The sequence below is a fragment of the Anastrepha obliqua genome, chromosome 4, assembly GCF_027943255.1.
Source record: "Anastrepha obliqua isolate idAnaObli1 chromosome 4, idAnaObli1_1.0, whole genome shotgun sequence".
Taxonomy (NCBI): domain Eukaryota; kingdom Metazoa; phylum Arthropoda; class Insecta; order Diptera; family Tephritidae; genus Anastrepha; species Anastrepha obliqua.
The window spans coordinates 54,773,396-54,790,037 of record NC_072895.1 but is presented as its reverse complement, the minus strand read 5'-3'; the positions used below and the strand labels follow the sequence as shown (position 1 = coordinate 54,790,037).

Sequence of the window (16,642 nt, the reverse complement as noted above, 5' to 3'; positions counted from 1 at the left end):
AAAATAATGAATTCTGAAAGTGCCTAAATTTGTACATGTTTATTTTAAAACAACATTTGGGCGCGTCTTTTGAAATACCCTTAAGTAGATTTGAGTAAAATAATAATTACTTACTGCTGCAGGCATGCTCTGGATAATTATTCAATGAATATATGTGCATACATATGTATGTGCATACATATATATAATTCAATTGTCAAGTCTAAACCACGCTGAATGTGGCCCATCGGATCTCGCCGAACACCGAAATTAAGCAGCGTCGGGCGTTGTTAGTATGTACTTGGATGGGGAACACCACGTGATGGTTGTGCGGCCTTAACAACTCTTTTTTTATTGCCTAGTATCTTTTGTTTCTAGATAGGGTAGATAAACTCTTTATTTTCTTTTGGTTTGACCTTAACAAAGATTAAAGTAAAATAATAATAATAAAGAACTTACGACAATTATTTTGTCTTCGTCTGTCGGTATATACAACAAATTGAAATGCACATATAGACATAAACATTTTTGTTTTTAATATTTAATAGTATTTCTTTACATTTAAACTTCTACATTTCAGAGCATCAGTGATATACCAACCATTAATGACTTAATTAAAAAAGCAAAAATATTGGAAATAAAATTCGTCAGTTCTTGAACCGTCAAGCATTCTTCATGCTTTGAGAAACCTTTAAACACAAATATGTTCTTGATAAACGTTATTTTATTTCAACGTCAACCTTACACTTTATTGAAGTCAAATTTAAAGGGATATACAACTGCATAACCTGACTTTTTCTAAAAATTTTGACTAGAACGTGAGAAATATTTATGGAAATTTGCCAATATTTTATAAATTTTATACAAAGTTTCAAACTTTTTGTATTCGTTTTTGTGAATGATTTCAAATGGTATGATTTTAAACAATCAAAAACAAAACAAATAAATAGTCAAACTTGTAAATACACATTACAGTACAGTAAATATTTAGAGTATATACATATTGCGAACATTTTCCATAAAACAGAAAAAGATAATCCCTATACTTAATATTTTTATTGTACTTTTTGTTTGATCTTTCCATCGTTGATTCTTCGTAAAACCCATCGCAATGACGCAAGCGCAACTCCGAGCGCTACAACTACAACAGCTACAGCCAGTGCGATAACATCCAGTAAATAAAATTGATACCATTTCAGATCCAAACCAGCAGCGCGCAAATGACGAGCACCTTTGTGACGTATCACATAATCGATCCAGTAGAGTGCCGTCTCCCGTGGACCCATGGGACGATCGTGGAAAATTCGCGAGATCCGTTTGATAGTGTCACGATAGGTTGAGTTGTAGAGCAATTGTTGCAGTCCATTCTTCAAATCCTCACTTGTAAGTGTCTTGAAATCCAAAGTAATGGCATAGCCACCATGCTCAGCTTTCTTCAAATTTAGATACTATGTGGAGGGGAGAGAAAAAACACAGAAAGTTTAAAAATATTGTATTGAAATATTCGCTCTCAAGTGCTTAGAACTTTTTTACTGTATGTAAGGTATGCGATGTTTTCGCTGTAAGTGTATTTTCATCAATGACTGACAAAGAGTTCAATATGGAATTAATCGGCGATTGGCTACAAAAGTGTTCGTTCAATATTTGGACTGCCTATATCTGTAAACTATCATCGTACTAAGTTTATCAGACTGCTATACTACCTGCGAACTCCTAATAAAAATAAACGCTGACATTTAAAATATTCACAAAAAGCGAACTAATCCGTCGCCAGCTAGCCAGATCTTAGTGAAAAATAAATTGTTTTAGACTATGGTTGGAATAAATAAGGATGCTGAGGAAACTTTAGAACACCTTCTGTGCGTTTGTCCGGCATTATCAAAAACGCCTTTAAAATGCGTGGGAGCCCCATTGTTTGAGGGACTGGAGGACGTCTCAAAAGCGGATCTCCCAGCGCTGCTTAGATTCGCCAAAAGCGCTAACATCCTACATGATGTCTACTTTAGGTATTCATAGAGGTCGGTCTCCTATCGCTCTATCCTCTCCTATCCGTCTGGTATCGCTAGGGACCAAAAGGTCTATACGTGGCTTGTTGCCAACCAGGCTAACCTAACATAACTTAGTAGTGGAGAGTGAAGGCGATAATGTTCTTCTTTTTTGATTTTAAGGCTATTCTTCACAAAGAATTTACCGTTACCGTTGCTGCACAATTGCATTAAAACCATCATTTTCGGCATAGTCAATGTTTTTTTTCAAAGTCCGATCCTATATTCAATTTACCTGATCAAAGAAAAATGGTATTCCTAGTATTGGCACGGCATGATACACGGCTTCTTGGGTGCCAAACAGGCCCCCGTGAGCAATGAAAACGCGCACATTAGGGTGTGCTAAGATATCATTTTGTGGCATCCATTTTTTTATCATAACATTTTTTGGTAAATTTGCAATGCTATCATTTTCGAATTTCCATAAGACGCGTTGTTTCAGTTGACTGAACACATCAAGGAAAACCTTCAGCTTTTCTGGTGGCATATCCTTACTCTGAACTTGACTTCCCAAACTGAAGTAAACTACGCCATTTTCTGCTTCATCCAAAAATTTCTGTAGATCAGTGGGAAGTGGCTTTGGTGGATAAATATGCATGCCACCGACATTGATCATGCTATCTATTGTGGGAGCGGCCGACGATAACGGTGTATAGTTATTAATTAATATAGCAGACAAATTCCTATCCATAGCCGATACACTTGGGAACTTTACTGGGGAAGAGGTGGAAATAAATATAATAAGTTGACTTTTTCATTTCATTCATGTTTGCGAAATATTTTCAGTTTCTTACTTGGTAAATGTCCAAAGTATTTCTTCACCAGCTCATCCATTTCTGGAAAGATTTTAAATTCTCGATAGAGGTCATAATGTAATGAATGATAGGTATTTTGTACACGTTCCCAGAAAGTCATATGCTCGGTAAATTCTAGGATATTAAGAGGCACATAAGACCAAGGTGTGATAATGCCAAACATCTGACTCATATAGGCTTGTTGGGCAAATGTTGCAGAGCTCATTACTGGTATATTGTAGATGTGGGCCAATGCTAGAAATGCTTCTTGTAGGCATTGTTCTACCAGTAACAAATCGTAGACACCTTCGGTTTGTTTGGCATTAATGATGTCTTGCACTTTGGGCTGTTTAAGCGCATGTTCTGTGCCAGTTAAGGAAATGATTTTCAGGAATTTCAATAAATTTGATACTACATTTTTCATTTCAAAGATCGGATTTGCGCCAAATTTTTCCGCACCTGTAAGGAAAAAGCATTAAAATTTGGAATATCTCATATATGTACACATCGCATAACAACTCACTATCCTTCCAGTAATCGTATTCCGGTTCAATAAGTATCTCTGTGTAGTTGCTGCCCAATTTCTGAGGTTCTAGTGTTAGTGCGGTTATCATGGTGACCTATTGATTATTTGGTAGAGAAATTAGTTTAATTTCATTGACTACAATTTAGATAAAATAATAGTTCTACCTGATGGCCATGTTTAACTAACTCATTAATCAGCGCACGATGCATCATGAAGTGACTTCTGGCTGGGTGTGCGTACACAGCGAGTATTTTGGCACCATCAGTAGATGGTGTTTGAGCGACAAGAATAGCCAGTGCTAATACAGTAAAAACGATTTTTAAAAGCTATTTGAAAGACAATAAAAATAAACTTTAATAAATGTTTCGCAAAAATATGTTAAATTATATCTGCCTAGGTGTACTGTGAAAATATTGATTAATTATTTTTTTGTATTTTACTTTTTGATATATTTACTGCAGTGTTGAGTATCTTGTTTAGGGCATTACCGTAGACGTCCTCGTTGGTTAAGGCCAGAAAGAAAGTCAGAGAGATATCGGAATAAATGGGAATGAGTTTGAGATCAAAAATTTAATTAGGGCTAAGAGCCATACTACCAGAAAACGTGCGCAGATATGACACTAGCCAGGAACTCGATTTCAGCTATGTCCAACTTAAACTCGTGCTAAAAAATGCTAAGAACTATCACTCAAAATTCCAAAAATGCATAGTTATCTTTAGTCATTAAGGGGACCCGGTGGTTTAGAAATTTTAAGGTATGGTATCTTAAGAATATACTGTGAAATTTCCAGTAGTAGTATATATTATATCAAAAAATAACCTCATCACGGATAAATAACTGGCTTTTAAAAGAAAACATGGAATTTTAGTCGCACTTTCACCTAACCAGCGTTTTATTAGTGATTTGCACTCAACCAGAAATCATGCATAAAAGCCTATATAATCCTTGTACTACTGTCATCCTGAGGTAACGGAGCAATAGTATATAATATAAAATCTTTAAACCATTCTTAACTGACCACAAATGCCAAACCCAAGTCAAAGGTGCATACTCCTCCGCATAGTTGTCTCGAGAAAAAGGGGTACGTACTTTTTATTATAACATTTTATAAGCTTAACCAAATGGAATTTAAATACAAAACAATGGACTACAGAATCTATGCAGGCACCGCCATTTTTTACACAAAAATGAGAGACATCTCAACAGAAGAAGGTACGTTCACTCAGTTACGGCAGAACATAAATTCTTGGTTGAAAATTTCAATGCTAAAAACGACAAATGTAAAGTTCACTTTTAGAACAGTATCCCGATGTAAACGCACTAACAAGATGTAGCCCAAAATTAACAAGACTGGCGTGATAAAAATGTTTTTGATGGCGCCATCTTTCTAATGAGTTAGTTCGTTGAAAGTTACATCCCTAGCTGACTTCCAGTGAAAGATTGGTGACATTCGGTTCAGTGGAAGCGAAGTTATTGCGTCTAAAGTGTCAGTATGTTTGTGTCATCGGTACAAAAATGAGTTTCGAACAAAGAGCTAATATCAAATTTTGTTTTAAAATCGGTAAAACCTTTTACCGAAACATTTGAATTGATGAAAAAAGTTTATGGCGATGATTGTAGATCCCCTGTCAGAGTTCATGAGTGGTTCACACGTTTCAAAGATGGTTGTGAGGACATAAAGGACAATGAACTTACCGTCCAAAATCAGTAATCACCGAAAACTTCATAAAATTGTTCATAATTTTATCAGAAATTAACCGAAAAGTCTGTGCACGTTTTATTCCGCACAAGTTAACTGAGAACCAAAAATTTTTCAGAATTCAACATTCGAAACGTGGTGTTTCCAACATCAACCTAAACCTAAGCGTCAAAGTGCCGAATGCAAGGCCCAGTCGAACCACATCCCAAGAAATCGCGTTTGGAAAAGTCGAAAATCAAGTCGATGCTCATTTGATTTTACGATTCCAAGGTAATTGTGCACAAGTAGCTCGTACCAACGGGTCAAACCGTCAATGCAATTTTCTATTTTGGTGTTTTTAAGCGTTTGTTGCAACGCATTCGCATTATTGCATGATAATGCACCATCTCATCGATCCACTCTTGTGATTAATTTTTTGACTAGAAATCACATTTTAACCATCAATCACTCACCGTATTCGCCGGATATGGCTTCCTGTGACTTTACCTATTCGGAAAATTCCATTTGGCCATGAAAGGAAAACGTTTTGCGTGCGAAGAGGCATCCAAAAGGCTTGCAGCGACATCCTGAAAGACATTTCGGTCAATGACCTGAAACACTCTTTCGAAAAGCTTTTAGATCGCGCAAAACAGTGTATAGAGGCCAGAGGGGACTATTTTGAATAAATAAACTTGAAGTTATTAGAACAAAGACCCTGTCGTTTCTATTTTAGCTCAGTCTGGTTTATTTTGAACTTCACCTTGTATTAAGTATTTTCAGCTCTGCGTCGTTGAATCTATAACTGCAAAAACGTAGACATTTCAGTACAACCAATTTGTCCTAGAATCAACACCTAAGACACAAGACTATGGAAAACCTCTTTAATAAATAACGACTTGCATGTCCTCTGTAAAAACACGACGAATAATGATATTTTTAAACAAAACTACCATAAACTAATCAACTTGTTTAATTATATAGCTGCCTTGACAGATGGCTTCAAAATTGTCTACAGCCATTGGGTCACTTACAACTGGTGGACGGCTACTTTTCTATAGCTCCATTTTTTCAGCAGAGACATCAGCAGTTCTGAAAGCAACTCAGCACGCAACAAACAATCAGAGACAAATTCGTAATATGTATGGATAGTTTATATGTTTGTCAAGCTATAAAAAATATCTAGAATGACGACTAATAGTTTTCCAGATTAGAGACAAACTACTCGTAATTAGACATACAAACAAGTTAAAAGTCCTATGGATTCCCAGTCATAAAGGCAATAAAGACAGTGAGCACGTCGATGCTGAAGCTAAAAATAAATATTCTCTACATCTTCTACTATTGGCCTGCTTACACTAATAAACAATCACGTTAAAAAATAAGTGGGCCACATTCCACTCCTCGTGTGCTTTATTAATCCCTATCTGCAGCAAATCCTTTGTTCCGGCTTCCCTTACAAAACATTAAATTACCACGCTCACACATCTAAGGAATGGCCGCTGTTGTTTGTCGTCGCTGTAGCGGTCGAGTTTCTACCCGACATATCCTTGACTTCTGTCCATCTAATAACAAATATTGCACAAACAAATACTGTAGGCCCTAGTTGCTAGTGTGCTAGAAAGTAAGGCTTGTATTGTATATTTTGCCTGAATAATAATAATAATTGTAACAATACATTTCTTTGTTTTGATTATTCTTCTTTAAGTCTCCTCCAAAAGAAGTAGTTCTCGTCGATTCGATGACTGTCACATCTTTAGAATCAACTTCAGTTTGGTTTAGACTGGAATTCCGATAAACTTTAACGTACGGTTATGTACTGTTGAACGAGTTGGTGCGTGATTACTATTCGGAAGTGTACAGGTTCAAATCTGAGGGCATGAAACATGAATTGAAAGAAAAAGTTGTTTCTAATAGCGATTGCCCTTCGGCAGGCAATGACAAACCTCCGAGTGTATTTCTGCCATGAAAAGCTTTTCACAAAAACTATCTGCCGTTCGGATTCGACATGCATTAGGTCCCTCCATTTGTAGAACAACAACAAGACACACGACTACTAAAATGAGGAGGAGCTCGGCCAAACTCCCAATGAAAAGTGTAAGCATCAAATATAGAGTTCCAAAAAGTTCCCGGAACAACTGCCAGGTGACGCCCTTAGTCAACTGCTTTGAGTTCTGTTTTTGTTTTTTTTTTTATTGTAAACATTTGTAAAAATTACGCCGTCTTGAGTAAATGCGAAAACTTAAAAACGTTGGAAAACCTTCAAAATGTTGGAAAACTGTTTTGGTAATGATACTCTAAAGAAAACAGCCATTCACGAGTGGCATGAATGCTTCAAAAAAGATCGTGAGTCCATCGAGGATGACGAGCGTAGTCGCTGGCAGGTCGTCGACATCGAAAGCTTATGAAATCATCAATAAAGTGAAAGAAAAGTTGATCAATAGCCACTATCGGTGAGTTGGAAGAGGTCTTAAACATTGTTAGGGATCCATACAGGATATTGTAGTTAATGCTTTAGGTTTGCGCCGTATTGCTAAAGGGTTGATCCGGAAGGATTTGAATATCTTACAGCAAAGGGACCGCGTTGATATCGCCAAAGACATGATTTTCAAGGCTGAATTCGACCCAGCATTCATCAAACGTACTTTAGTGGACACGGGACGTGGATCTACGAGTATGGATAGCGTCGAATGAACTAAGACACTACGTTGTTTTCAGTCAAAAATGAAAGCGAGGTTAACGGTTTTTATGGATATACGGAATAGGACACCACGAATTTTTGCCAGAATGGCGAACAAGTAATAAGGAGTATTATTTGGGCATTATGAGATGTTAATGTGAAGCAATTCGTAAAAAAAAATTGTGGTGCTGTGATAGCACACCGTCTTACAGCGCCATCATTATCTATGAATTTTTGACCAAACAAGAAACGAATACCATCCATCGAATTCATTTGATATGACTCACTGTGATTTTTTCTATATGATCGAGTATGGAAATCTCTATTGAAAATGTGTTTTAACAGCCGCAAATGGCTATTACTAAAGCAGAGCTCCAGAAATGTTTCGAAAGCTAGATAAAACGCGCTGGCATAAATGCGTTGCAGTTAATGGGGAGTTTTTTTAAGGCGACAATATAACTTTTGGGAAGCACACTTGTAACTATTTTGAATCAAGGCTATATAAATATATAAGTAAGTGTTTTATTTGTTCGATTATCAAATGTAATAAAACAATATTAGTTCACTTTTACAACACTTCGTCGAATCGACAATCATTCATACTAACGTACGTAAATATGGTTGGTACTCTAGTTCGATTAGCCACACTTCTCAAAACTTTAATAAAGTTTATCTATACCATTTAAAAACAAATCTTCTTTCTAGGCTCCTAAAATAGGCAGAGCTAGCCGACATCACTTCATCCCCTTTGATGACTCTAGTGAACGAGCGCACTCTCATATAAAGGGGTACTTCTCGTGCCCATTTTCTATCCTTTTTGGCTTATTGCTCAACAACATGGTTTTGGAATTCCAAAAAATAGTAGCCGTTATCCTTGCAGCCAATTTTGACTCCTTTAACTTACAAGGCGAAGCCGAACCACATGGATGTCTGATTCGATGCCGATTTCTTGGGTTGAACAAATGTTTCTTTCTAGTAAGTTTGGTTCATAAAGACATTTCCAGTTTGGTTCATAAAGACATTTCCTTTCTCGCGCAACTTTGATGAACTCTTGACCCGCTTTGATGTGCTGACCTTGACATACTAAAATGTTTTTAAAGTACGTTCAAAATGGTACATAGATGATAGATACTCCAACTATTTCGACGATTTCCCTCATTTTCAAACGTTCGTTTTCCAGAATAAGTTTTTCGATTTTTATTACGATGTTTGAGGACGCTGATCATGTTAAATTCTCTCACTGTTTTGCCTGAACAGACTACGCCACAAAAAAAAAGTGCTTTTCAGAATAAAGGTCTCCACAATAGATGATATATCTTCCGTAATTTTTTCCGGTAGAGAAGAAGTTAATCAGGCAACGAGAAGGATTTGTTAAAGTATAAAATGCAAATATTTTGAGTTTGGCATAATGAATAAATGTATCAAATTGTTTTGATTTTTTATTATCTAACATTTTTTATTATTGTTTTTTGAATTCTCCACCTAATTACTATTATCAATAATGTTTCTTTATTAATTCATAACTTCGAAGCAATCGTGAAAGCTGATTCATGAATACTTTGTTGCACTTGAGTTGTCTGCATCAGCGCGAGGTATCATACGTTGATTATAATTAAGATAATTATCTTAATTTAGACCTTTCTTCTCAGTATTTTAAGACGCCTTCTTGCTGGTTTGAAAGTATACTAGTTCGACAATAGTGCGGATCCATTTAGTGTTATATTATAGTGAAAATCAAATAGGATAGTAAAAATCAACCCATGGAATATTATCGGGTTTGCGAATTCATTATCTCAGGTATGAAATATGGTATCAATGATATCAAACAGATGGCAGAATTTATTGAAGTTAGTAGTCCAACCCATGTGTATATATTTATTCTGATGCTTTGTAAGGTTTCAGTCCGCGTCTTTCCAATCGCGTTAGGTTGACTCAGGATAGCAATTATTGACTAGAGGACTTTGACTTAGATCAACTAGAGTCTAACTTTGTTTTTATGCTTAAAAGTTGCACGTGCTTGCCCATATACAAAGATGGTAAATATCCTGCTAGCTGAGGTTACCAACTTATTTTTGGTACTGGTCGACCTCAACGCGTCGATAAAGTAAACAATTCGTGTTTTATTTGATTAAAACGAAGGCGAAAATGAAACGAGGTAACAATTTCTTGAATAAAAGTTCATTGTTTGATGAATATGAACAAAAGTTAATTTGAATTATAGTATATATATGCGTATATACAGTCGCTCATACCTTACTTGATGCAGATACGGCTTTTTTGTCAAATGCTCTATATTTCATAATATTTTGCCAAAATGCTAGAACAGAGACATCTTATTTATTTTGCTTTATTTTATTTTAGTGGAGCGCCCGGGGGTTTTGACCTCGGATCTCATAGGGATTGAATGAATTGCCATGTAACCAACAGGATTTTCTTTTGTATGCTCTAAATTGTAACTTCTATCAATATTATAATATATTGTGCAGGTAATTTTTTCATTGTTTAAACAAAAAAATATGAAATATTAATACATTGGAGTATAATACTTAGTTGTTTTTTTTTAGTTCTACGTTAAATTTTTCTTAAATAGATAAAGACAAACATCTTCCCAACGTTCCATTTTATTTGAAGGGTCGAAGAGACCTTGAGCAGGTAGTCAAACTTGAAGAGGGGAACGGCAGCTGCGGCGTACTATGAATTTGTTCTGGCTAGTTCAGTTATAAGTAACCCGTGTTGAGTGAATGTTGTGAATACGCAATAGTGAAAATTTCGTGGTTTTATTTAAAACTTCCAAAATTTTGCAAAAGTGTTTAGTTATCGGAGCATCTTGAAAACCTCGCATATTTCTGACGCAAGTTTCAAGAACAATTGTTTTTTTACCGAGTGGTTTTTATTACATTGTTTAGTAAGTTATTTATAATTAAAAACTTCAATTGATAATTATGTTATTCATTAAAATAAATAAAAATTAATCATGGTTAAAATGCCATAACTTTATTATAGGGTTATTAAATTGTTTTCTATTTCAGCTTTCCGATGATGGATCAACCATCAACTAGCAGCCTTACTGATGAAGGTAGCTGTATAATATGCGAAAAATTGGGTTCATCTTCTGGTACAAATGTAATCTTGGAGAAATAGTGAAAATCAGTAGAGGGATAACAACTTTGAAAGCTACTTCAAGTGAGCGACAGGATGGTTTGTTACCTCACTTACAAGCTGAATTTGTATACGCTCATTCAGGTTGTCGTGGAAAATATATTCACCAAAAATATATTGATGCCAATAAAAAGGAAAATATTACTGCATCGTCTCCTCCAAGAAAAAACTCCGGAGTTCCATTCATTCGTCTCACTTCGATTGGGAAAATAACTGTTTCATTTGTGGACAAGAAGCTAATCCAATAAAAGAAGCCAAATTGAATAAGAATAGGAGACGAATAATTTGAGCGATGACGTCCGAAAATTTATCACTGCACAGAAGGATGATTATTATAGAGAAATGCATAAAAGAATTTCGGATGTAATAGATTTACAAGCACTTAAAGCAAAATATCACAAAGATTGTTTAAAATCGCTTCTTAAATCCGTGGAGCAGAAAGATGTTGAGAACAAAATTAACACATTAGTTTCGAAAATAGACGCAGCAATGGAAGAAATATTTAAGTACATCGAAGAAAATGAAGACTGCCAGTTTACGATGCAACAGCTCAAAAATATAATAACAACTGATCATGTCCCGGATGAAAAAACTATTCGAAAGCGATTAATAGATCGCTACCATGATGATATCATTATATCATGTAAATTTGGATCAAACACAATTATTTAAATATTGTTGTAATTTCTGAAGACATTGACGTCTTGGTTGTGTTAACGGCATTGGCGCCTAGTGATCGTGAAATACATTTTTTAAAACCATCCCGAGGCAAAGTTAATCAACAAATATTTTCATCGAAAAGTTTAGAAAAATCTCTACCAGCATGTAAAGAACATGTTCTATTTTTACTTGCTTTCACGGGCTGTGATACTACTTCTGCGTTTTACAATAAAAGTTTATCAAAAATTTTGAGAAGCGGAATGATCTACATGACTCAGCAGCAGTATTTAAAAATGTACATGAAGATGCAAATAATATATTTCAAGCTGGTATTACATGTATTTTGGGACTGTAGGGTGCTTCGGCAAAAATGACAGATTTGAATACATTCAGGTTCAATTCTTTCATCAAAGCAACTGCCAAAGATTCAAGTGTTCTTTTATCTTCGTTACCTCCCACATCTGATGCAGCATTTGAACACTTAAAACGGGTTTACCTACAAATCCAGATGTGGTTAGGGAATGATTTAATCATCGAAAATTGGGGATGGAACTATTCCAATAGGTATTATTATTATTATTATTATCCAATATTTACGAATCAATTACCTGCTCCGGAAAATTTATTAAAAATGTTATTTTGCAATTGCAAAAAAGGATGTGGAGCTGCATGCGGATGCCGAAAAAGTGGATTATACTGCAGTGTAACATGCCTACTGTGCAACGACGACAGCTGTCTAAACGTAGCGCCTATGATTAACATCAGTGAAATTGAAGATGATATTTGAAAAAATTTAAATTTTTCAATAGACAAATTTTTTTGTTAATTAATTTTTTTCTTTTAAATAGTCACAATTTTTTTTGTTTTTAATAATTAAATCGATTTTACTTTTATGCTAATATATAATAACAGAAAACATTTTTTTATTTTTTTTGTATGCTAATTATTTAAATAAACAAATAGTTTACATAATATTTTTTTGTTACCCTTTAATTATCCATAATCTATTTATTTTATCAGTTGCTTCCACTTCTGCTACAAAAAAAATAAATTCTACAACGTTATTTGCATTATAGCACATAAGTTATTGTAATCGTAAATTTTTGCTATTTAAAAATCAAATATACAACTTTTAAATAGGTAGAGATTATTATTTATGTTTTTCACAACACATTTTCGCAAAGATAATTTAATTTCATGTAGTCCCTAAGACATCCTAGGTTTTAATGTTTTTAACGCTCCAGACACTCCACTATTTCTCAACATAAAATACAAAAAAGTCTTCACTTGCTTCAATGTAATACAAAAAAAGAAAAGAAAAAACGAATACAAAAACATACAGACAATTCACGCCACAGCTTAAATGATGCAACGTAAAAGAGAACAACTATTTATTTCTAATTTCTAACATTTGAAGATATTTAGTACCTTTTTGTTATCAATTACAGCTTGAACTGTACGTGAAATAGAGGAAACAAATATTTTTGTGTATTCTGGACTAATTTGGTTCCACTCTTCAAGTAACGCCTTTTTAAGATCGGATTTGCTAAGGATGCCATAATTTCTTATATTTGTCTTCAAAAGCGACCATAAAATTTCGATGGCGTTAACATCCGGTGATTGCGCAGGAGTTTGAACAATGTGGAGACATTTATATATTAACCATATTTATATTATTTGTGACTTGTGCTTAAGGTCGTTCGCTATCTTGATAAAAACGAAAGTCATTTTCAATTTGTATTTTTCCAGCGCTTTGAACCAAATTTTCTCTTGCAGAAGTTTTAAATAAGCATAGTTTTTCATTGTTTCTTTGATAAAGATGAAATTTCCAGCTCCATTTGATAACGTGCGTGCCAAAACCATAAAGTTGCCACCGCCATACTTTATAGCAGCTGGCAAATTTTAAGTTTTGAGCTCCGTGTTGGCTTCGTGCCATATAAAAAATCTGCCATCTGATCCAAATGGATTTATTTTTACCTCATCTGCAGCAAGTACGGTCCTCCAAAACGGTGGAGTCTTATTTAAATGGTTACGCGCAAATTGCAATTTCTTGCTTCAATTTCTTGCACTTAAGAAACGTTACGGGCTATTCTACCATTTAAATTTGCCTACCTCAGTACTCTTCGAACAGTTTCTGGATGGTCTTGCCTAAATACTTTTTGGCCATTTAAGTTAACTTTTCAGCACTTGTTGCTGGATTTTTCAACACTCGTCGCATTAGCCACTGACACTCATTCTCCGTGAAAGTTTTATTTGGAGCCTGTTCCTTATTTACCACACGATTCTTATGCATAAGGCATAATGAGCTGAACTTTTGACGAACTTAAATGTACAATTTGACTTATTTTACGAGGCAACGTTTCGTTTTTGAAATGCTCCTAAACTAGATCACACTTTTCTATTGAAGTACGCTCTCGCATATTAAAAATAAAATTGCATTTGTTTAAGCTTGCGCCAGAAATAGCTGTATTTTTAATTGCATCATGTAGGCTGTGGAGTGAATTCCATGCATGTTTTTGTTTTGTTGTTTTTTTTTTTTTTGGATTACAGTTAAGGGAGTTGTAGTTTACGTTGAGAGATGTAATAAAGCCGAATAAAAGAGATGTCTGCTTATTCCGTTTTTGCATTTTCCCAAAATATTAGGCAATACATAACACTTCACAAAAAAATCGTATCTGCATCATATGGCGCTTACACCCTTTTCTGGGTACTTAGCCTCTAACGGAGTCGATAAATACATTTTCTTACAATCCTTAAATGCATCCCGAAGCTGATTGTCTGTATTGGTTTTCATCATCAAATTTGATGAACTTTTCGGGATCGCAAGTCACAGCATACCCGAATCCTCTCAAGTTACAAAAGCAGTACATAACATAAAATTACAAATTTAGTGACTTGAGACTGGCATAGATTACTGATTGTCCGCCTGAGCCTCATTTGATTATCAATTGCTTTCGTCGATGCTCGGTTAGGGTGCACAGTATTTCATTTTTAACGAAAACGTAGAAAAATCGCTTGGTGATTAGTTTGGCTCAAAGGACGAACAATTTTTGGCAAAACCTTCACAAATTGCTTGAGAGATGTGAAAATATTATATATATATCCAGTACACTTCGGTTTCATAGGTATAAATATAACTGGTGGTTGAAGTTTTATCCATTCACTTTATTTTTATCCACTTGTTACTTTGTTTTCAAATATGAAGTCAGTTTTATGATTTTTCCATCGGTTTTGTGCCAAATCAATTTTTTTTTTTGAGATCAAATCAAGGAAATCAGGATTGTCATTGCCTGCCGAGGATAACCACTAACCTTGTCTATTATTTGATGTTTCATGTCCGGGGCTTCGAACCCCGGGAAGTACCGAATGGTTTTAGGGCTGGCTGCCGTAGCTCGGACTTTTTTTTAATTAATTTGAAATAAAAAAAAAAAAATTTATATTGAAATTTCAATTTGATATTTAATTTCACATAATCAGTACAAACTTGCCAACAAATGTTTCCATGATAATTTTAAAATTTTTGGCGACAGAGAACAAACGAAAAAAAAAATGATTTTATATCGACACTTCCTTTGCTTTTTGTAAATTAAATTTGAGTACGAGTATATCCCATTCCAATTACCATTTTTATTTCCTACGATTAAAATAAATACTAATTTATTAATTTCACTTTTAATTTCATTGGCAGGACTTAGTTAAGTACAAGGCCACCGCACTCTTTAGAATAAGTTCTTCTACTAAAATCATAAGTTCATTTTCTTTCAATTAGGTCTAGCTTTTATTGAAAAATCTTGAGAATATTTTTTTATGCTTCTAAGACTACCAAGTGTAAAAACGTTTACAAAGAGAGTTGCCAACCGTCGTTGATACCGAAATTTCATTTCATATTTACTTAGAAGTGCAGTAATTGGCGCTTACACTCTTTTTGAGTGTTTGGCCGAGCTCTTCCTCCTATTTGTACTTGTTGTTCCACAAATGAAGGGACCTACAGTTTTAAGCCGACTCCAAACAGCAGATATATTTTTATGAGGAGCTTTCTCATGCCAGAAATAGTAGTCACGCACCAACCCAATCGGCTATGGCGGCCGCAGTAATGTTCTTTGCGACTCTTCTGCTGAAAGTCTGCTTGAGTCAGCTCCTTTACAGCTTCAATGGATACTTCGGTGTGGAATGGATGTTTTTTTCGATCTTAATTTTTATAAAACAATTGGTAGATGTTACAGGACATATCATATGTACATACACAATTTTGAAGGCAATAAATGATAAAATGTAATGAGATTATAAAGATGAACATAGGAGAGTAATATTTATTATATCATTATTTTACTGGTTAGAATAAATTCCAAATCATATCTAAAAAGCCGTCATCTATCTTGTGGAGAAAATCTAATGGCTTGTGGCTCTGAAATATGAGGGTTCTGACTTGACTTAACCCGGCGCATAAATCCAAAAGGTGTGAAGTTGGAAAATTGATAACCCATAAATTGGACAGACTCTTTACCGCCAGTAGATGATAATGAGGGATACGGCCAATTCTAAAAGGAACAAATGAACAAAAGAAAATTTTGAAAGCAAATGCTTTTCGTTGGCGTTACTAACAAATTGTAATGCAATGTAATGAGGCCTTAGCACCAGTTTTAACCACCTGATCTGCATATTGGTTTCCTTAGATTCAAACATGTCCAGGTGCACATATAATATTTATTGATTTTCTGTGTTAACAGAGAATGTCACGAGTTTTTGAAATTATATAATATTATATTTGATATGTGGGAGCTGTTTAAAAGTGCTCCGATCAGCTTAGGAAATAGGAGAGTGAAGATCGCATGGCGCAAGGACGGGTGGGTAGGGGGGTTGATTTCACACTGGAGTGCTTTACATGGCAAGAAAGCACTGAGTAGTCGCATTGTCTCGGTAGAGATGTCCTTTGATGTTTTCTAAAGCTTTTGCGGGGATCGCATATTTTCATCCATTGATGATATTGCCATCTATTTTGCCATCTCTAATCTGTGAAATTTTGTTGACGTATTCTAAACTTTCAATCTTCGTTTACTATCTTGTTGTTTTTGCTTCACTGCTATTATCGCTTCAAGGTGCCTTCAGTGTTACTAAATTTCCAT

The 16,642-nt window shown here is 34.9% G+C and overlaps 1 protein-coding gene across 1 annotated transcript; it reads right to left on the bottom strand.

Annotated features, from left to right (window-relative positions):
* Nucleotides 1–1,034: 1,034 nt before the first annotated feature.
* Nucleotides 1,035–14,942, bottom strand: LOC129244767 (UDP-glucosyltransferase 2-like). The gene is made up of 6 exons (XM_054882593.1): nucleotides 14,831–14,942; nucleotides 3,509–3,670; nucleotides 3,342–3,438; nucleotides 2,819–3,277; nucleotides 2,260–2,738; nucleotides 1,035–1,427 (listed from the first exon to the last, which is right to left on the bottom strand). The coding sequence occupies exons 1-6, from the start codon at nucleotides 14,852–14,854 to the stop codon at nucleotides 1,035–1,037; spliced, it is 1,614 nt and encodes a 537-aa protein (XP_054738568.1). The 5' UTR covers nucleotides 14,855–14,942.
* Between the last annotated feature and the right edge of the window lie 1,700 nt (nucleotides 14,943–16,642).